General features: G+C 43.7%; 1 protein-coding gene across 1 annotated transcript in view; it reads right to left on the minus strand.

Annotated features, from left to right (window-relative positions):
* The window catches only part of NUP210 (nucleoporin 210), a 657,387-nt gene that overhangs the window by 523,552 nt on the left and 110,408 nt on the right, over positions 1–23,427 (minus strand). The window contains exon 11 of the mRNA XM_063426963.1: positions 1,773–1,910. Within this exon, the coding sequence (XP_063283033.1) occupies positions 1,773–1,910 (138 nt within the window). The remainder of the gene's footprint in view (positions 1–1,772; positions 1,911–23,427) is intronic.

Genomic DNA, 23,427 nt, shown 5'->3' on the forward strand with positions numbered 1-23,427 from the left:
TGTGCGGACAGTCTATTTTCAATACTAAGTTCTGTTCGAATGCACAGGGGGCCGTTCGTACAAATAACAAGTGTTGCTCGTATTGTCGAATGCCATTCGACTCCCGAAGAGTCAAAGTTCCAGAGAAGGTAAAGTTCACTGGTGTTCGTGTCATCGCGTGTCCGATTTGAGTTCCATGAACTCGACGACTAAACAAAATGGCTCTGCCATGTGTCCGGATGTCGAATGGCGGCCACTTTGACGACTTTGACATTTCAAGTGTATATAAAGTTTAAAGAGCCATTGTCCACAATCCCAATAGGCAGAAATATGGCTTTAGAACAAAATAAGTCACAGGGGCTATAGTCAAAAGGTAAATGGCTAACAAGAAGTCCTCTCCAAAACCCAGTGGCGAAGTGCAAGGAAGAAAAAAAAGGAATACAGCATTTTAACGATGAAGAAAGGTCAACACATTTAAACCTCTTTAGTTTAGAAAATTGGTGCATCAGAGAGGATATGATTACATTATACAAATATATCCTGGGCCAATACAAACCATTGTCTGGAAATCTATTCACAAACATGACTATACACAGAACACAAGGTCACGCGTTTAGACTGGAGAATAGAAGATTTAGTTTAAGGCAAAGGAAAGGGTTTTTTTTTTGTTTGTTTTTTACCGCAAGAACAATAAGGATAAGGAATTATCTGCCTGAAGAAGTGGTTTTATCAGAGTCTGTACAGATGTTTAAACAGCAACTAGATGCATAGTTGCAAAAACAGAATATTCAATTATATAAATTTTCAACTATAGGGTAATAGCTTTTTGATCCAAAGAAAAATCGGACTGTCATTTTTAGGGTCAAAAAATAATTTATTTCCTAGCTTGTTGCAAAATTGGAAGAGCTTCAAACAATGTTTTTTTGTTTTTTTTTTTTACTTCTTTTGGAACAGCAAACAGATGTGAAGAAGGATGAACTACATGGACACGTCTTGTTTAGCCTATGTAAGTGATGCTGCCATGTATAGCCAGGAAAGAACAATATTTCAAACCATAATTATTTTTTTACTGGCTATTCAGTCAACCTCACGCTCCCTCCAGGGTCATATTTATATAAGGCTACTAGGAATGTGGTGCTCAGAGTGGAGGGGGCTTTTATCAGTTGCTTAACTATTGAATCATTCATTCCTGTAACCTCAGCTAGGAAGGAGCAACGCATAAGTGATACCACCATGTACAGTAAATATGAAATATTTTCTTTGAAATTCTTCCCTGTCTTCTACATTTATAAACTGTTTATCTTGTGACAGAGTCTATGGGAGGGTAATAGAAGGAAGGTATCTAGGACCCAGAATCCTCCATAGTCTATACTCATTCACCTGCCCAATTAGCAACTGCTGAGGCTTTAATTAGCAGGTCTCAGAGCAGAGAGGAGAGAGCAGAGAGAGCAGGTCTGTGCAGAGCTGCACCAAACAAAGTGCTAAAGGTTGGTGAAACCAATGTTTATTTTTGTTGATTTGTGTAGTTTATTACCCTGGTTAGTAAGGGACATTACTTTATGTTTAGTTAGTGCTCAAATTTGAGCTAGGATTTTGTTTGTAGATTTTCCTTTCTGTTGTGCTGCAGTTTTGAACAAATTGATTGCTACATGGATTTTTGTGCACGATGTAAATAAACCACACAATTTTTGCACAAGAGACTGTTGTTCTATACCTGTTACCCTAGAGGACTGTGTTGCTTTGCCCATAAAGGTCACAATCTCTATATTGCAAAATTGTTTATACATTCATACCTCAATTTTGTACTGATAGGCACTTGGGTTAGGCTGCCAAGGAAAGGATAAAATTTTGGGTAACAGCTTGATGGGCGAATATATTTCCACTACTTGTTGGTTCCTCACTGTATTTTGTAAGACATGAACACCACCATCCTAAAAAAGAAAGCAGAATAGTACTTCAATAAAGTCATATAGTTATTAACAATATGGTCAAAAAAAATAAAAAAAAAGGTTTACGATCTTCTATTTTTTATAATTTGTATTTAATTTGAGTTTAACTACATAAAATACAACTGTTTGCAGTATCATGAAAGGTAATGGAACAACATTGTTACAAGATCATGTATGAGAGACATACACTGAATACGGTAAACGCACGTTACAGCTTGGGTTACACAGAGAGTTAACGACTTATGTATGTGCTCCCTGTCAGACATATTTCCATCCACTAGGTATGGATGAACGTGAAGTAGAAGAGCAATTGTAGGGGGGTAAAACAAAATAACTACAGTTGGCAAAATATAAACTGAAAGCAACAAATATATATTTGTATGGGAGATCCCTCTTGGAACTCACCTGTGTTATCATATTGTATTGTGCACTCTGGCCGCTAAGCCTTCTGTGGCACTTTAACCATAGGTAGTATTATGTCAGCTAGTGCCTAAATGACTCCTACTTTGTGATAAGGTATTTATCGCTAGTGCTATTCCCTGCTCTATGTTCATTTGTCTTGGTGGAGACAGGCAGTCTCATATGTTTTAAGAAGGACGCCTGGTCCCTAGATGGGGTTAAAGTGTATGTACCATCTCCCTGTTAGACTACTAGTGAGCCATCTACCCCCCCATCTACACTTAATGTTAGCCTCCCGTAGCTGCCTTGCTGTTGGTGCTAGCTGTCTCTTTGCTACAAGTACTGTGAAGGGTAGGTCCCTGTAAATGGCTATAGTGAAATTTTCAACGTGGATATTTCCAAGCTCTCTTGCGTGAGGCATGAGCGTGGAACGGGCTGCGATGTCTGGTCACCGGGAGCAGATGCCGCTTTGCGGATCTGGAACGCTTTGATCAGCAGATTTTGGTCAGTTCCTATCAAGACGCCCATGTGGGCCTGTAGTCGTTGGATGAAGGGGAGTAAGGAATCTCCTCCAATCTGTTCCGGCACCCTTCTAAGAAAGGAATCTCCTCCGATCTGTTCTGGCACCCTTCTAAGGCTGATGTTCTTACGTCGGTGACGGGATTCCAACACTGTTACCGTCTTGGTAAGTCTCTGTACCTGATGAGCGAGGTCTTGGACTTGGTCTCGGGTAGACTGCAGCCCTTGGTCCCTGGTGTCCTCTCTGGACTCCACAGTGAAAAGGCTTTGATGCAGTGTCCCCAAATCTGCTTGTGTTTCTTTGAGATTGGTTTTACACAAACTACTATACCTCGAGCAAGCCCGACCCATAGCCCTGCCAAAGACATTCTTCACATCAATAAAACGCATATTCTTAGAGTTCATATGGGCACACAAACACCCCAGACTCCCACACAAACTACGGCACTAGTGCCATGCATGCAAACAAGCTCTGGCCTATCAGGAGTCCCAATAAAACTTCAGATATCTGCTAATTCGAAAAGGTGGTGAAGGACAATCCTCAATTTATGCATTGCAGCACGTAGAGGAAGTGATTTAAGATCACTTCCTCCCAGCACTTGTGAATGGGAATCCACACAGTAGTAGAGCAGCACGCAGTTGCTGTTGCAGCTCCTGTCCTTGACATGTACCTGGCCGGCCTGGTCCCCACTGGAACCCAGGGAAGCCACCCACACTGCTAGATATACACAGAAATGCAGAATAACCCTCCCCTCATACAAATAATACGGACAGCCCACACACAAACATACACACAATCCGCACAAACGCAACACCACTACCATGCACACTACTCCACATGCAGCCTCTCACATACAATACCCCAAACAGCCCCACACACTACCAAACACACAATGTGACATATCCATCCACACACACAATTCCATAAGCAGCCCCCATGCACAGCTTATATTCATATGTATCATACACAATACCATAAACTACTCATGAACATATACAATATAATAGTTCATATACACAGGGCTGTCTTTAACGCGGGGTAAACAGGGCCGCTGCACCGTGAGCCCCGCTGGCCTCAACTATTTATCACCCCCGGCCGGTAATCCGCACACTAAGGAGGCCCACTGGCTGGCCCGGTGGGCTTCTGTCAGCAGGGGTCTGGTTGCGCACTAAGGCACTTTAACAGCGCGAGTGGGCGCCTTGCTTTTCGGCAGCAGGCTGGGAGGAAGGGACGGCCGCGCATCACCACCCACAAAGAGAGGAGCGCGCGGGAAAGAAGAGTAGGCAGAGTGAAGGGGGGCTGGCCGAGAGAGACAGACTCTAACTCCCAACACCTTCAGCCACCAGCAGGAGAGGTAGGAAACTGGAGGGTGGGTTTTAAAGTGTAAATTTTGTGTGTGTTAGTATGTTTGTGTGTTTGTGTGTGTGTGTCAGCATGTCTGTGTGTGAGTGTCAGCATGTCTGTGTGTGTCAGCATGTCTGTGTGTGTCAGCATGTCTGTGTGTGTGTGTGTGTGTGTGTCAGCATGTCTGTGTGTGTCAGCGTTGGGGTGGAGGACGTGCTTGCACGCCTGGGGAGGGGGGACAGGGTCCAGGGGGCCCCAAGTAAATGCTTTGCCCAGGGTCCAGTCAATATTAAAGACGGCCCTGCATATATGCACATATAAAACGATACAAAGCAATTACAGCAAAAATAACACAAGCAGAAAATACAGCAGCATGCACACCTCAATTTTTTTTAAAAATAGGACCGCACGCTACAGGACATCACAATCCTATATCGGCACAGTGCTGCTAAAAGGTTGCCTACCCCTGGTATAGACTAATGACAGTTGCAAGAGAGGAATCAGTCGGGAGCGATTAACAGTTTAATTGATACGCTTTTATGAAGAAGTGGGTTTTTAATGATTTTTCTTGAAGGAGTGAAGACTGGGTGAGCATCTAATGGAGGAGGGAAGTGAGTTCCCAGGAACGGTGCAGCCCTCGAGAAGTCTTGAAGGCAAGCATCAGAGGTGGGAGTACGGACAGAATATAGACGTAAGTCTTCAGCAGAGCGTAAGGGCCTAGAGCGGACATACTTGTGTATTAGTGAGGATAGATAGGTGGGAGCAGTATTATGTAAAGATTTGAAAGCAAGAACCAGATTTTTTTTTTTTTATTCGTATTTTATGGTTTTCAAATGCAAAAAGGGATACAGAAGGAAAAAGGGGAGGTTAATGGGGGTACACATCATTCTGTATTTTTACAATGGTTAGCAGTTGGTAGAACAAGGACAGTTTTGTTATTCGCTTGGTATAGTAATATTTAAATGCTTGTACAGTATACTGTCGTTTGAGCACGTTTGTGCGATTGCCTTTATTCTTGTGCTATGAATGTCTAGGTGGATGCTGAAGTGAGATGTACTCTTGTTTACCATAAGTGGTTTTCTGGTGCGTTGGTAGTGAGTTGCTGGCTACCATTCATTAAGTCTTCTTGTTATTTTTCTCAGAGAAGCTTAACCCTGAGTATGTGAGTTAGTGGTGTACATTGATTTGTCTTTGTCCCTGTGGACCAAGTGGGCAAGTTGTAGGTACATTAGTTATTCATGCCTGACTTTTTTGTCTCGTCCACCTCTCCCTCCCAGTCTCCCAGCTCATATCGAATTCGAGTTTCTTTCGTGGAGATAGTGTAGCGGAGGGCAGTATTATAATCCCCGATATCCGCTGGTTCAACAGGTACATCCACAGTCAGCACTGAAAAGTAAGGCAAGTTCCCAAATCCTCCCAATAACCGGACGAAACACAGTCTGGGAGTCAACCAACTAGCTTTATTCACAGCTGGCATATTTATACAGTTCCCCATGCAAGGGGTTTCCACACAGTAAATCCAGGGGATTTCTCCCATCATGCAATGTAATTTTCCCAACAGGCTGTGCTGCACGAGAAGGATACTCCCACTAAAATGGACGATTAAGTGGATTATCCCCTCGTGCAGCAGAACTGACAATCTGTACTAAAATACGGTTTTCGCATTTTAGTCGGTAGATTTAAACGACCGAACGTTCGGCAGGTAGCTGGGACCTGAGCGCATCTTTTGTGAGAATACCGCTAAGCTCCCAGCTGAACTGACCGAACGCCGCATAAAATACACTTAACCATCGAGTTCGGTTTAAAACTACCGAACGCCGATGGGGAACATAATGCGATGAGAGCGGAACTCCCGAACGCTCGGGAAGTCCAGCGGTGTTCGTATCATTGAGTAGCCGTTTTCAGTACCAGGCGCTCGACGACCAAACACCGCTGGAGAGACAAAGGATCCAAGATGGCCGACCGCCGCATGGTCGGTAGTCGAACGACGGCGACCTAGGAGAGCCTTTAATTACCGATTGCAACAATGTTGCAATCGGTTAACGAGCGCCACACGACTGCTAAGTGTGTGGTCCACCTGGGGAGCCTGTGTTCGGTTGGCGAACGGCCCATATGGCCGCAATTCGTCAAACGAAGGGTTTGCATGCTGGTAGCTTAAGGCTGCCAGCATGCGAACAGTGCTATATAATACACACATAATATAGAAGATACAGTCCCCCCTTACATCTTATGGACAACCTCTACCTATCATAGTCCAGAAGTGGCTAGGTTTGCCACAGATAGTATCGCCATTCCTTTGTATATTTTGTACTGGGTGAGTTTGGTTTGGAGTTGAGCTAAGGAAGGGCAGATCTGAGATTTCCAATGCAGTGCTATCATGTTTCTCGCAGCTAATATGGTAAGGGCTGCAATTTGCTTTTTCCCGAAGGTTAGGTAATCTGGGAGTAACAACAAGAGGCATGAGGCTTTCGTTAATGGGATTGTTTCGGTTACCGCGATCCAAAGGGGTTGTATGTTGCCGCATGACCACCAAAGGTGCTCCAACATTCCTGTGGACGTGTTACACCTCCAGCAAGTCTGGGGCATATTGGGATATATGCGGTGGGGTCATATACCAGCGGTAGAGGAGGTTTTTTATGGGCTTCGATGTGCGTGTAACATTTTGTCCATTTGGACAGGCCGTTGAGAGCACGTAACCAGTCGTTGTCTGTCAGTGTCACTCCGCAGTCCATCTCCCACTGAGCTTTATATGTGTGTGGCTTAGGTGCTGAAAGTTCTTGCCATGCCTTGTAGCATCATGTGAGTGTTTTGGGTTTGTTGGGTGATGCCCAGCATCTATCTAAAATTAGGTTCTAGCTGGGTCTTTAGATTTTTGTGGTGGAGATGTGTGTGCCTGTAGAGCACTGTTTATTTGTAAGTAGGAGAAAATTGCTCGGTTCGGGACTTGCCATTGCGTTTGCAGGACTGGGAATGGGATTATGCCTTTGGTGTCTAGTAATTGTGATATTTTTGTTATCCCTGCCTCAGTCCAATCTTTGAGGGGAATTTCTGGTACAATTGCGATTTGCAATTTGCGATTTGGTGTGTAATGTGTTTTTGTGGCCTATCGTCTCCATGAAGGTATCCCATAGAGATTTTGTAGAGGTGTGTAGTTGGGAATAGGTCGGTGCGTCTGGTTCTCAATCTTTTGGGTGTCCATAGGTAATCAATGTGGGGAAGTTGAACTGTGATAAGACCCTGGTCATGTAAGCCCAATTTAAGCGATCAAAGGCCTTCTCCGCATCCAAGGCGAGGAGAAGGCCCGCTGATTTTTTGGACTCTATTGTGGCTATTATGTTTAGGATTTTCCTGGTGTTATCCGAGCTCTGGCGGCCTCGTATAAATCCTGATTGGTCATTGTGGATTATTTTATGTAGGAGGGAGCAAGGCGGTTACTGATCAGTTTCGCATCTCCATTTAATGGTCCGAAAGTTTTTGCATTGTGTAGGAGGTTTGCCTGGCTTGGGGAGGGTGGAGATGTGTGCTAAGGGCATTTCCTTTGGCAGTGCACCCTCTGTGGCATATTTATTTACTAATTGTAGGAGTAGTGGCGCTATTGTGGAGGAGAAGGTTTTGTAGTATTCATTCGTTAGACCGTCGGGCCCGGGTGATTTGTATGCTGGGAGTTGTAAAATTGCTGTTGTGAGTTTGTCAAGGGAAAAGGGTTGTTTCAGGGGTATTAGGTCTTCCTCCGATAGTTTTGGTAGGTTTAAGTTTGTTAAAAATTTGTCTATCTTGTCCTCGGTCAGTATTGTGACGCTAGGGTCATTTTTAAGATTATATAATTTGCTGTAATATAATGCAAATTGGTCTACAATGTTTTGAGGGTTTGTTATTTTCTTGCCCTTAGAATCGTTTAGGAAGGCAATCCTGGAGGTGACATTCCTTTGTTTAAGTTGCGATGCTAGGATAGCGCCCGCTTTGTTACCATTTGAGAAGAAGTTATGCTTAATTTTTCTGAGTAGGTATGTTGTTTTGGCCAGTTCGATGTTTTTTAATTTGTTTTGGAGGGCTAGAAGTTTTGTTTTCGTAGTAGAGTTTAGCTCTTTTTTATTAGAATGTGTTAGGGTTTGGATATCTTCTAAAAGTTTAGTGTATTCTGCGGTCCTCTGTTTCTTAGCATAACTGGCATGCTTTATAAAGCTGCTCCTTACGACCGCTTTGTGCACTAGCCAAATTTGTTCGATGGGAGAGTCAGCGGTTGTGTTTTCAGCAATATAATTTTGTAGATCTGTTGTTATTTGGGAAACTATAGAGGGGTCCGTTAGGAGAGATACGTTAAGTCTCCATGTGCCCGACCCTTTGTTACCAAATTATTCTTTAAAGCTGAGTGTAATGGGAGCGTGATCGGACCACGTCATTACCCTAATTGTAGCTTCTTCTATCTGGGGCATTGATGTAGCGGGAATGAGGAATCTATTCACGAGTAGCTGTTATGAGCCACCGTATGGCATGTATGGTCTATTTCTGTTGGGTGGAGAATGTGCCATGGGACTACTATGGTTAGCAGCGAGAGTGGAGCATATTTTGGATGTAAGTGCTGTTCTGTGTTTGAGCGTGCAACTGGAAATCTGTGCAGTGGTAGAGGAGTCAATTTTACTGTCAAGTAAAAAATTGGTGTCGCCTCCAATGATTACCTCCCCATGTTTGTACATATCTGTTAGTGCTAGAATCATTTGCAAGAACTCATTTCGATTTTCATTTGGACTGTATACATTGGCCAAGGTATATGGTGCATTGTTTAACATACATTGCAAAATTAAATATCGACCCTTATTATCACTTATTTTAAGCACCAGTGAGAATGCAATATCTTTACTTATTAAAGTGGATACTCCTCTCTTTTTTGCTAAGTAACATGTGTGGAAATCGTGTGGGTACCATTTCGAGGTGAATATGGGTCTGGAGTTCCATGTAAAATGTGTCTCTGAAAGAATTCCACTTGGGCCCCACATTTCTTTGCTTCCTGCATGGCCAGTCGTCGTTTGTTAGGGGAGTTAAGCCCCTTGGCATTTAGTGACATAATTTTAATTACCATTGGGTTAGTGTGTAATGTGCTTTGTTAAATATTTGCATTTCGGTATGTGTGCCATTGCTTTTGGTCTGTTCGGTGACAGCGGGCTGTGTGGTCCCGGGTATCCCAAGCCCTTGGTAAACTAGCGTTATAGGTGCCTTCTGTTGAGTTGACACACTCAGTGGGGGGAAGGATAAAGGAACGGGGGGAAAACTATATACAATGTTACGTAAGTCACTTCTCAGTGACATGTGGTGCTCTGGGCAACGGAGAAGTAGGGCTACTGGAGCCTTTGGGGGTGTACTTCTCAGGGTTAGAGTATGGAGATCCCGACAAGTAAGGGATCAACAATAGTCTGAGTCTGAGCATAGTGCATCCGGGTGGAAACCACCCGCCGTGGCTAAGGCTTTTGGCCTTCTAGTAAACCTTTTCAATGTGTCCTAAGGTACATATAAACTAAGAATATAAAATATAAAATATAAGAATATAAAATTGGTGAAACCTGTACGATAAGTCCATTTGAATATTGGTAGTGTGGCATTGTTCTGCGGGCCTCTCTGTCAGGGTACCTGTTGTCTCTACCTCAGAGGAGGTGAGACACTTAGAATTCCGCCCTCTCAGAGGGGCTGACTCACTCGTTCCTCGCAGTCCTCTCGGCCGTTTACACGCCGGACGCCTCTGATCCGCCTCCTTTTATGACGCGGCTCTAGTAGCCGACGTCATGACGACTATCCGTTCCGACTTGTCAATCAAGTCACGAGCACGAATCAGGACTCGTCGGGGGCGTGATCATCTATTTAGAACCAGGGTATAAAATAAGGTTTTGTGTATTGGTTCATTGCCCTGTCGTGGTTCTAGCTAGTCTAGTCACTCAGCGCTCTTATTTCTATTTGTCTCTTTGGTTCTGACCCGGCTCGTATTATTTCTACCCTGCTTACCTCTATTACCTTTTTGACCCGGCTTGTCTCTCGTTTACCTGCTCTCTCGTTCCCTCGACCTCGGCTTGTCTCTAGACCATCCTTTGCTTTCTCCTTACGTTAGTCCGGCCATTCTAAGGTCCGGTATACGTAACTTCTCCTGTTTGTACTCTGCGTGTTGGATCCCTGTCCCGATCCTGACATTACGACAGGGCCAATGGATCCTGCAGGTACAAACACTCAGGTCGGTTCTCCTGACTCTAGATTTGAGGCCATGGATCATAGAATGGACCAGATGGCTCTAGCGTTGCAAGCCTTACTATCTCGTTCTAGTAACCAATCAGAAGAGATGCGTACTGCATCCATCTCTCCTGTAAGTTCAGGCCTAGAGGTAGCCACAGTAGGTGCTTCATCCCGTATAACTCCCCCTGTACGTTATGGTGGCTCTCCGGAGACGTGTCGAGGTTTTTTAAACCAGATAGGTATTCATTTCGAATTACAACCCCGCTCCTACCCTACAGATAGGGCGAAGGTTGGATTCATAATCACACTACTCATTGATAAAGCTTTGAGATGGGCTAATCCTTTGTGGGAGAATGATAATCCGTTAGTCTATAATTATAATGCCTTTGTCACTGCTTTTAGAAGGACTTTTGATCCTCCAGGTAGAAAGGTTAATGCTGCTAGACTACTGTTACGTCTTAGACAACATAACCGAACCCTTGTTGATTATACCTTAGAGTTCAGATCCTTGGCAGCAGAAGTCAAGTGGAATGAACAGGCTTATATGGACGTATTTCTAAACGGACTATCAGACGAAATTCTAGATGAGGTTGCCACAAGAGAGCTTCCTGAAAGTTTGGAGGATTTAATTTCTTTTATTTCTCGAATTGATGAACGTTTAAGACAGAGACAGAACACTCGAGATAGAACCCGTAGACCTTCCTTTAGACTAGCTCCCTCATTCCAAAGTCCTGAATCTACAACTTTAGCGCTTCCAGAACCTATGCAGATAGGCAATACTCGTCTCTCAGAAGAGGAGAGACAGTACAGGAGAAGGGAGGGGTTGTGCATGTATTGTGGAGCAAGAGGTCACCTACGCCTAAACTGTCCTAACCGCCCGGGAAACGCTCGCACCTAAGTTCCTCTAGAGGACAGGCGTGGGTGTTTCTATCTTGTCCTCTATACATGACTATAAAGATCATAGGCTTCTACTACCTGTTTCTTTAGCTTGGGAGAAGGGAGTATTAAATACTATGGCGTTGATAGATTCCGGAGCTGCTGAAAGCTTTATTGACCAAGTCTTCGTCACTAAACACTCTATCCCATCCCAGCTAAGGGATACACCCTTGGCCGTTGAGGCCATAGATGGTAGACCATTATCTGAACCTGTTATTTTTCATGAGACCATACCTGTTAACTTAACTGTTGGTATCTTACACGAGGAAGGTATATCTTTTATGCTTATTTCATCTCCTTCTGTTCCAATAGTCTTGGGGTATCCTTGGCTTAAGAAACATAACCCCATTATCGATTGGGAATTGGGTGAAATAGTCTCTTGGGGTCAAGGTTGCCAAAGCAGGTGCTTACAGAAGGTCTCACCGGTTTGCATAGCTGACACACTGGTTAATTCTACCCAATCTACAGACTTACAAATACTACCCCTATACCTGGATTTAAAGGCAGTCTTTGACAAGAAGAATGCTGACACTCTACCTTCACACAGGTCCTTTGACTGCAAGATCAGACTCTTGCCCGGTACCATGCCTCCGAGGGGCACGGTATATCCTTTATCTACTAAGGAGAACCTAGTCTTAGAGGAGTATATTCGTGAGAACCTGGACAAGGGATTCATTAGGAGATCCTCCTCCCCTGCCGGGGCCGGGTTCTTTTTTGTGAATAAGAAAGATGGTACATTAAGGCCTTGTATTGATTATTGGGGATTGAATAAAATAACTATTAGAAATGCCTACCCGATTCCTTTGATTACTGAGCTCTTTGATCGTTTAAAAGGCTCCAAAATTTTCACCAAGTTAGATCTCAGAGGGGCGTACAACTTGGTGAGAATTCAACAGGGAGACGAATGGAAAACAGCTTTCAATACCCGTTACGGGCACTATGAGTACACGGTAATGCCTTTTGGTCTCTGTAATGCACCAGCAGTATTTCAGGACCTGATTAATGAAGTTCTTAGGGAATTTCAACATGATTGCGTTATTGTATATCTGGATGATATACTTATACACTCTAGTGAGATTGAGATTCACCACAGACAAGTCAGAAGGGTATTGCGCAAACTTCTACAACATGGATTGTACTGCAAATTGGAGAAATGTAGTTTTGACCAGTCTCAGATAAACTTTCTTGGGTACGTTATTTCTGGGGACGGGTTTAAGATGGATCCGGTTAAACTCCAATCTATTTTAGATTGGCCATTGCCCAGGGGCCATTCAGAGGTTTATTGGATTCTCCAAATATTATAGGCGCTTCATTAAAGGATACTCGTCTATTATTGCGCCTATTACCAATATAACTAGACAGGGGGCTGACACTAAGACTTGGTCTACTGAAGCTCTCGTTGCTTTCAAAACACTCAAGGATCTTTTTGCTTCAGCACCGATTTTAGTTCATCCTGATACGTCTTTGCCTTTTCTACTCGAGGTAGACGCCTCGGAGACAGGTATAGGTGCTATCTTGTCTCAAAGATTAGGTGTGGATAAACCGTTACATCCATGTGGTTTTTTTTCCAAGAAATTGTCTGGGCCTGAAAGCAGATATGACATTGGTGACAGGGAACTATTAGCGGTTATTATGGCTTTAAAGGAGTGGAGACATTTATTGGAAGGGACCTTGCACCCTGTTACTATTTTGACAGATCACAAGAACTTGTCCTATATTGGGGAAGCCAAGCGCTTGTCCGCCAGGCAAGCTCGTTGGTCCTTATTCCTCACTCATTTCAATTATGTGCTCACTTATAGACCTGGTTCTAAGAACTCTAAGGCCGATGCTTTGTCTCGCCAACATGAACCCTCTACTATATCTGATGCGGTTTTGTCCTCTGTAGTTCCCAAGTGCAATATTATCGCCAACACGAATCTCAGGATACACTCCCCGTTGCTTGCCGAGATCATGAAGGTACAGCATCTGGCTCCCAGACAGGCTCCCGGGGCACGGCACTTCGTTCCTCCTGAACTCCAACTGGAACTGTTGCAGTGCTTTCACAACAGCAAGGTGGCTGGGCATCCTGGCATACGCAAGACGTGTTCCTTGATTTCTAAAGATTTCTGGTGGCCTTCATTACGTAAGGATATTAAGGATTTCGTCGGGGCATGTGAGGTCTGTATGAAGACTAAGCAACCTCATACGCTTCCTTGTGGGCTCTTGCATCCCTTGGAAATTCCCGAGAGACCATGGTCCTGTTTGGCTATGGATTTCATTGTCGATTTGCCTATTTCTAAAAGACAGACTGTTATTCTCACGGTGGTTGACAGGTTTACTAAGATGGCTCATTTCGTGCCCTTACCTAAACTTCCGTCTTCCCCCGATTTGGCTGAGATATTCGCGAGAGAGATTTTTCGTTTACATGGTATACCCTCCGAAATTGTCTCTGATAGAGGTCCCCAATTTGTTTCCCGTTTTTGGAAATCCTTTTGTTCTCAATTGGGTATCAAATTGAATTTCTCTTCTGCATATCATCCCCAGTCTAACGGAGCTGCTGAACGCACCAAACCAAAAGATTGAACAATATTTGCGTTGTTTTGTTTCCGAACACCAGGACGATTGGGTCGGTCTGATTCCTTGGGCGGAGTTTGCACACAACAATCTCGTTTGCGATTCGACTCGTTCTAGCCCCTTTTTCATGAATTATGGCTTTCATCCTCCTATTCTTCCCTCGGTTTACCCTTCCCAAGGGGTACCGTCGGTTGATGTCCATGTTGCCAATTTGAGGAAGTTGTGGGATCAGACTCGACAAATTCTCCTTCATAATTCCACGTTGTTCAAACAACACGCAGACAAGCGTAGAAGGGCGGCTCCGGTTTTTGTTCCAGGGGATAGGGTATGGTTGAGTACCAGAAACATTCGCTTGAAGGTTCCCTCTATGAAATTTGCGCCTCGTTACATTGGTCCTTACAAGGTTCTGACTCGAATTAATCCTGTTGCGTATCGCCTTGCCCTTCCACCTGGCTTGCGCATTCCTAACTCCTTTCATGTTTCCTTGTTGAAGCCTCTAGTTTGTAACAGGTTTTCCTCCGCTGCACTCTCCCCTCGCTCTGTTCAGGTTGAGGGTCAGGAGGAGTATGAGATCAACTCCATCCTCAATTCTCGAATTTCTCGGGGGAGGTTACAATATCTTGTGGACTGGAAAGGATATGGTCCTGAGGAGAGGTCTTGGGTGGTCCAGGAGGAGGTGCATGCTCCTCGCCTCCGCAAGGCTTTTCATTCCCGGTTTCCGTCTCGTCCCGGTTCCTTCCGCCCGGTGGGCGTTTCTGAGAGGGGGGGGTACTGTCAGGGTACCTGTTGTCTCTACCTCAGAGGAGGTGAGACACTTAGAATTCCGCCCTCTCAGAGGGGCTGACTCACTCGTTCCTCGCAGTCCTCTCGGCCGTTTACACGCCGGACGCCTCTGATCCGCCTCCTTTTATGACGCGGCTCTAGTAGCCGACGTCATGACGACTATCCGTTCCGACCTGTCAATCAAGTCCTGAGCAGGAATCAGGACTCGTCGGGGGCGTGATCATCTATTTAGAACCAGGGTATAAAATAAGGTTTTGTGTATTGGTTCATTGCCCTGTCGTGGTTCTAGCTAGTCTAGTCACTCAGCGCTCTTATTTCTATTTGTCTCTTTGGTTCTGACCCGGCTCGTATTATTTCTACCCTGCTTACCTCTATTACCTTTTTGACCCGGCTTGTCTCTCGTTTACCTGCTCTCTCGTTCCCTCGACCTCGGCTTGTCTCTAGACCATTCCTTGCTTTCTCCTTACGTTAGTCCGGCCATTCTAAGGTCCGGTATACGTAACTTCTCCTGTTTGTACTCTGCGTGTTGGATCCCTGTCCCGATCCTGACACTCTCAGGTTGGTGACGTCTCTGGATCGGCTGTTGCGCGAGATGCTCGGGGCACTTGTGACCATTCTTTTGGGAGCGTCTTTGGTGCTTGGGTCATTGTCTTCCGGGGGCTGCTGGTTGGGAGCGGCATGTTCCAATCTTGCAGCATTATTTTGCCGTCTTCTGGATTCATAATAGATTTATCAATGCCGTTCCTTTTGATCAGAAGTTTTTCAGGGAAACCATACTTGCAGGGGATATTTGCGATTCTCAGCGTTTCTGTTATCGGTGCAAAAGTACGGTGTTTGATCATGGTTGCTGAGGAGAGGTCTGTGAATAGCTTGATGCTGCTGTATGGTTCCGGCCATTTGCTCGTGGTTCTGGCAGTTTGCATAATTCTGTCTTTGACAGTGAAATGATGAACTGGTGTCCCTTGCGGTGTCAGAGGGAAGGTGTTTAGACTTGGGGAGCCGGTGTGTTCTGTCCATAATTGAGTCAAATTAAGACAAGGAGGGGATTAAGGCCTTGAACAGGTCTTTGACATACCTGGGTAGAACTTAATGTATAATAGTTTCTGGTATGCCCCTTATGTGGATGTTGTTTCTCCTACTCCTGTCTTCTTGATCGGCCACCTTTTCTTCCAGTGCTTTAATTTTGTTTTCTAGGGATGAGTAAACATCTGCCATGGAGTTGTGTGCCTCCACTAATTCCTCTGTCCTTGTCTTCCAGACGGGTAGTGCGTTCCCCCATGTTGTGGATGTCTGCTTTAATATCTGCAGTCATCTGCATGAGGTATGCTTTAAAAGAGGCTTGCAGCTCCTGCAGGAGTTTGTTGCTGGGCTGTTGTGTTCCTGCTGGCTGTCTCCTGCTTCAGAACTATAGGCAGGTGAGTGCTGTCCGTCGGCGCCATTTTAATTTTTCGGCTGCGCGGTTTGTTGCCTCTCTAAGTGAGAATTTAGCGTTTTTTGTTTTAATTTTTTGGTAGCCAAGGGGTACAGGGGTATTTATCCTTTAGTGTGCGGGTTTTCAGCAATGTTTGTAGGTTTTTTCACGCTGTTTAAGCAGTTTTAGTGCCGCAGTCCGGGAGAGCTCCGGTTCTGCACGTCCGCTCACATGTGCGACTAGGATATGCCCCCCAAGAACCAGAATTTAAAATTGGGCTCTATATCTTACAGGAAGCCAATGTAGGGACTGACAGAAAGGTGAGGCGTAGGAGGTGCGGGCGGACAGGAAGATGAGCCTTGCTGCCGCATTCATTATGGACTGTAACGGCGCAAGTTGGGAGCACATAAGTCCACTGAGAAGCGGATACAGTAGTCAAGGCGAGAAAGGACAATGGAATGAACCAGCACCTTAGTCGCATCTGGCGTTAAGTAGGGTCGGATGCGCACAATGTTTTTGAGATGGAAACGACAGGATTTGGTGATAGACTGAACAAGAGGTGTGAAGGAGAGGTCGGAGTCAAAGAGAACACCTAGGCAGCGAGCCTGCATGGTGGAGCTGATGGTAGCACCGCTGACATGGAGGGAGACTGACACAGGAGTAGCAACACTTGAGGGAGTAAAGACTAGAATTTCTGTTTTGGTCAAGTTGAGTTTAAGGAAGTGGGCAGCTACCCAGTTAGAAATAGCAGACACTAGCCTCTGTTGCATAGTATATATATGCCTGATACATCATATCTGACAAGTGGATTGTGGTGTGCTGGAACCGACAATGTGGTAGGCCTGTGATAAAAGAGCGCCCAACCTAGGAGTGTCACGGCTTACCTAAGTTGTGAGTCCTGTAGGCAGAGATTAATGCTCACCGTTGCAATTAAACACAGGCCAAGGTGGTCAGGTAAGAATTCACCTGGCCTGTGAGTCTGTGCACGGGGGCTGTGCAGGATATCGCTCCAAATCGCAATACAGGTAAGGACACAAGCAGGAGAATCGTCAAGGGTAGTCCAAAGTCAGAGGATGCCAGAAGTCAGGGTACACGGTAAGAAAGCCAAGGTCAGAGGATGCCAGAAGTCAGGATACACAATGTGAATAAGCCACGGTCAGGAGCCAGGAACAAACAATATGGAAACTCAAAAACAGGAACCAGAGAGCAGAACCAGAGACAATGAATTGACACTGCCCTCCGGGAGATGCAGTGTCTTATACCTGTCTAATTAGGCATCTGCTTCAGGTGGGTTGAAATGATAGGAGCAGCCATAGGTAATGTTGAGCCCCCAGTGCTGGAGACAAGATGAGAATAAACATAAGCTGAAGCAAGAACTGGAGAGTGGCTCTGAGGCAAAACTGCAGGACTACGGCACAGAAGAACCACTGTTCAAATCCCCTCTTGGGAACTTCTGGGACAAGGAATAATATAAAACATGATGTGCTTAGAGGGAGTGGAGGCAGGGGCATGCAAATCGCCAGACCAGTAATGGTATGGGAGACAGGATGGGAGTCCCTTAAAAGGGACCCAAGCCCCTTCCACAAGGACAAGCCTTAAATTTGTGTTCAGGCCTGTAACAAAAGAGGGCATAATAAATTTATTCAAGCTACAATCATATCATCAGTTACATGGAGATAATGAGAAAGGTTGAGGTATGTATTGTGAGTAAGCAGAGGACTTCCAACATCCTAGAGTTTTAATAATGTGTACTGGCACATTTTTACTGGAGGCAGTGGATGTTGCTTCTATTCAAAATGAGTGACCAATGTATTTGGGGGTTAAGCCCCAGTCTTATGAGCTAAAACCTTTACAGGACACCAATTGTTGTGTGTAGGGTAGTAAGGGGTTTATCTACTGGGTGGCCCATTTGACTTGTTTTGGTGTGGGTTAGGGAGAGCAGATAGTAATTATAAAGTTTTTTGATTGTAGACTTTTTAAGATATTCAGTGGTGGTTGAATATATGACAGTGAATTCTCTGGGTCTGAGAAACCCATAGAGGGCCAGATAGATCGCAGTTTTAACCACCTGATTAGAATTTTGTTCGACAGGTGCCATGTCCAGTAGATCAGATAGAGATCTAAATAGTTCACTATGAATGGGAAGTCTGGAGGGTTGTTGTGAGACTTTTGTATGCCATTCAGTATGGTTCCTATCTGGTATGATGGCGAGAATCTTGACCTGTTAGGCCACTGCGTAAACATGTGATGTTGTATTCTAGTTAAGTATAATCTTATGGTATTAAATAATAACTGTCACGTTCTGTTCCTGGTTGCGGATCATTCTGGTAATGGCTTCTGGTATCCAGTACTACTCTTGCTATTCTTGTTTAATATTTCTTGGTTTTTGGTTTTCTATTCTGTGTCTGGTTTTCTTTATGCTGGGATTTCTGGGTTCATTCCTATAGTTCGTCCCTGGATTTCCCAGTCTCCAGGTTTCCTTTAAATGTTTGTTTTATGTGCCACACCCTTATGTTTCCAGCTTTCATTATGTGTTGGAGTTCCTGCAGGCAGCGGCTCAAAGCTTCTGTCTTTTCTTGCAGGTAAGTGCTATATATGTGTTCTTAATCTGTGGTTGTTTTAGCATACATTAGGCAGTGTAGGACCTGCCAGATATGGGGTACATTGGCGTTGTTGGCAGGCTTATGCAATGTATGATCATATAGTGTGACTAAACCCCCATGATTTCCATATGTAGTACTTAGTTATTTCTCCTCTTGTTTTGCCTATGTTTTCTTGTCGTGTCTTAGTTTGTATATACCTGTCCATGTTTAGTCATGTCCAGTCATGCCCATGTTTAGTTAATGTTCCCTTATGTATTGTGTCATGTTCTGGGTTTAGCTTCCTATCCTTCTCTGGTTCTGGGTTCTACTAGTTATGTCTTGTTTTCATGTTTGGTGCCTGTTCTAGCTTTGTCTTGTTTCTAGTACTGGATACACCCTTGCTGCAGAGCCTCCCTATACAGCTCCTGGGAGGTCTGCTTATTTCCTAGCTCCTAGTTCCTTGGATCCGCAAAAGCTGAATCAGGGTTCTGGTTGTGGCTGCACAAACGCTGGTGCTCAACACCAGGGGGCGTGCGGTTACCCTGCACCAGACCCTGCTAATCCACCTCCACGCTGAAGACTCCCACTTCATCAGGCATTATGGGTCCCGGTCCATGCCCCGCCACCTGGACACTGTGTCTGGGTTCCGGGCTCCGGACTACCACCCTGACAATAACTTTAAATTAAGGTGGCAAAATGGCCTGAAACGAATCAATTGCATAGCAAACTGTCACATTCTAATAAAAAACCTGTTGAATAACAAACACTCTATCATATGATTTAACAATGTTTGTAGAGAGAGACAGCTGGGAGAGTTTACGGCCGTTGGACAAAAGAGTATCTAGTCCATTGTCATATTTTGGAACAATGGAGCGGGAGTAACTAGACGGGAGGCAGTCGGCACTGGGAACTGGTCAAAAGATAAAAAGTAATTGTACAAAAATAAATCATTAATGTGTATGACTGAGAGGGAAAACCAATAATCCACGTCTAAGTCAGGTAACGCAACACCGTTAAGCCAATAACCCACGTCTAAATGAGGTAATGCAACACTGATAAAGGGCTACCAGGTTGCGGAAGGGTTAATCTTGGTGAATAACACTTCCCAAGCCTTAATAGTGGCTTTGGTGGTTGGATACATGGTCACCATCCCTGGCCAAAGAGCAGGGTGTAGCCATAACACATCTTAAATGGAGTAAGGTAAAATCTTGGCAACCTCCATCTCCAGCCACAAAGGACAAGCATCAAGCATGTCCCATATTCCATTTATTTTACCCATACCTCCACTAACTCCACTAACTAGTTTCTGCAAAATAGACAAATTGATCCTACATGGTTTTTTGTTACAAATGAATGCCAGGAGAGTAGAATTATAGTAGAAATTCATTTTAGGGAAATACCTTATATATTCGAGTATAAGCTGAGTTTTTCAGCACATTTTTGGTGCTGAAAACCCCCAACTCGGCTTATACTCGAGTCACTGTCTTTATTATGGCAATTTACATTGCCATAATACAGACAGGGGGCTGTGGGGGCTGCAGAGCGTTTACTTCCCTCTCTTGCAGCTCCTGTCAGCTCCCTTCTCCTCCGCGCCGGTCCGTTCAGCACCTCGGTCAGCTCCCAGTGTAAGTCTCGCGAGAGCCGCGGGGTCATAGTGCGGCTCTCGCAAGACTTACAGTGTAAGCTGACAGAAGAGCTGCACGGACCGGCGCGGAGGAGGAGGGAGCTGGCAGGAGAGGTAAGTAAACTCTCAGCCAGCCCCCCTCCCCCAATGCCACTGGACCACCAGGGAAGGAGAGACCCCCTCCCTGCCATGTATCAAGCAGGGAGGGGGGACAAAATTTATAAAAATATAAATAATAATAATGAAAAAAATAAATAATAAAAATGCCCTATATAAAGAAAAACCTAAGGATAATTGTTTAAGTGATGGGAAAGGTTTTTATTTTTGTAGTAATTGTACCGGATGTAAGGTCAAACAAAGTGGAAGTAGAAACCTAAAAACTTTTTCGTCACGAAAGACACCAAATATAGAATATAAAATTCAATCATTAATTACATGTAATACATCAGATGTCATATTTACTTACCTGCCCTTCTGGGTATCAATATGTAAGTAAGACAACAAGGAAATTAAAAATACGCATAGGTGAACATGTAAATAATATAAAGAAAAAAATTCTAAATCATAGTGTCTCAAAACACTTTGCTGAGAAACATGAAGGCAATCCAAAGGGATTGGAATTTCTGGGGATAGAGAAAATTTAATTTATCCCTATTTTATAATATATATTTTAATTATTTTTCACCCTTTTTAACCCCTTAGGGACACATGACATGTGTGACATGTCATGATTCCCTTTTATTCCAGAAGTTTGGTCCTTAAGGGGTTAAGGTTATATTTAGAGTAAATTCTGCATATGTATCTTTAATAGAAAGATTATATTTATATCATTATATGCATTTATTTTGTATTTGTATTATTTGTCTTATTTTTCTTATGTTTTTTTTTTATATAATGTTTTTAAATTAACGTTTTGAACACACAGATCACTATTTTTGCCTGAAAATAAGTTACTAACTGAAGGACATGCACAATGTTATAAGCCATTTTCTGTGAACTTTGCCATGAACTAGCCCGATCATGTGACCGGATGTTCCGGAAATATGTCACCTACTTAGTCCGCTGACCCGAAAGTGACGTAACCGGAAGAAACCGAGGACACACGTGATGAAGAACGCACCTTTTTGGAGATTTAAACAGACGGGAGTCTGAAGCAATTACAGAGCACTTTGATAAAGACTGTTTGTCGAAACGCGTTAGTGCGGTTGTATGTGCGGTTGTATATTTGAGATCTTTTTATATTTTATATATTTTTCTTGTAATAAATTTGTTCTTGGTTACTTCCTATCATCGTGGTTTTGACTTTGTGGGAACCCAAAGGGAGAATTTATATCCAGTGACTTGTGGAGCATCCTGTTATTGGTGCCAATTCCTGATCTCAACAACTATATTTGTTCCAAGGCGCTTTTAGCAGCCCACTTTAGCAGGCTCAGCAATATGTTAGTGAGACCAATTTGTATTTACACATACTTTTATTGTATATACAGAGTTCACTATGGTCTACCATTTTTTTGTCTTTTTTAGGTATCTACTCATTGATGGTTATATTGTTTATGTATGTTATATGTACACCATTAGTGTGCTCTAACCAGTTTTTAAATTTTTAATTCACTATATTTGTGTGGTTTGGGTGACCTACACTAGGTTATTGTAGCATTTGTATACTTATTTTATACCTTTTGTATTTACTATTGTTTTTCTCTGATTGAGCCCTGCTATTTTGTCATTTTGATGAAAAAGGGGGTGTGGCCTGCCGAGGATCTCGGCGCTGGAACGGAGGTAAGTTTATATGATAAAAAGCACTCAGATTTTTATTTTTTTTAATGACAAACTAATAAAAAAGCAAGAAAGAAGGCTAGGGGACCTTTATTTCTGGCTTTTATATGCTGACTTTAGTGGTCCTTTAATCGAGAAGACAAGCCCTTAACCATTCCATTATTCTGGTCACTATTAAGAAATGGCATCTATGGCTTCAAGCAGGTTTGTACTAGTACACATGATCAAAACATTAGGTCACTGAAATTCCTCAGCCTATTCACGGTACATTCCACAACCAATATAGGAAGTCTGTCAGCCTTATCAAAATAACATTGTATATAATTACCGTATATACTCAAGTATAAGTCGAGTTTTTCAGCACATTTTTTGTGCTGAAAAACCCCAACTCGACTTATACTCGAGTCAATGTCTGTATTATGGCAATTTACATTGCCATAATACAAACTGGGGGCTGGCAGAGAGCTTTTACCTCTCCTGCAGCTCCTGTCAGCTCCCTTCTCCTCCGCGCCGGTCCGGTCAGCTCCCCTATCAGCTTATTGTGTACGTCTCGTGAGAGCCGCGGGATCATAGTGCGGCCGCGAGACTTACAGTGGGACTTGCAGAGGGAGCTGACTGGACTGGCGCGGAGGAGAAGGGAGCTGACAGGAGCTGCAGGAGAGGTAAGTGCTTCCTGCCAGTCCCCCTCCACTGAACTGCCAATGCCACTGGACCACCAGGGAGTAAGAGCCCCCCTCCCTGGCCAGCTAACAAGCAGGGAGGGGGGACGAAAATAAATAAATAAAAATAATAAAATATTAATTATAATAAAAAAATAATAATAAAATAAAAAATGTATTAATATAACAAAAAATAAATATTAAAATTATAATAATAATAATAATGCCCACCCCCCACCAAGGCTCTGCATCACACACTGCACTCATACTCATACACACACACACTGCACTCATACTCATACACACACACACTGCACTCACACACACACACACTGCACTCACACACACACACTGCACTCATACACACACACACTGCACTCATATACACACACACACACTGCACTCATATACACACACACACACTGCACTCATACATACACACACTGCATTCATTATATGCCCACACTGTAAATAAATATTCAATTAATATATTTTTTTAGGATCTAATTTTATTAAGAAATTTACCAGTAGCTGCTGCATTTCCCACCCTAGTCTTATACTCAAGTCAATAAGTTTTCCCAGTTTTTTGGGGTAAAATTAGGGGCCTCATCTTATATTCGGGTCGGCTTATACTCGAGTATATACGGTATGTATGTTGTTTGTTGATTGTATTAAATATTTTCCTGTATCTCTCCTTTT

This window comes from Pelobates fuscus, chromosome 7, assembly GCF_036172605.1.
Source record: "Pelobates fuscus isolate aPelFus1 chromosome 7, aPelFus1.pri, whole genome shotgun sequence".
NCBI classification, from domain to species: domain Eukaryota; kingdom Metazoa; phylum Chordata; class Amphibia; order Anura; family Pelobatidae; genus Pelobates; species Pelobates fuscus.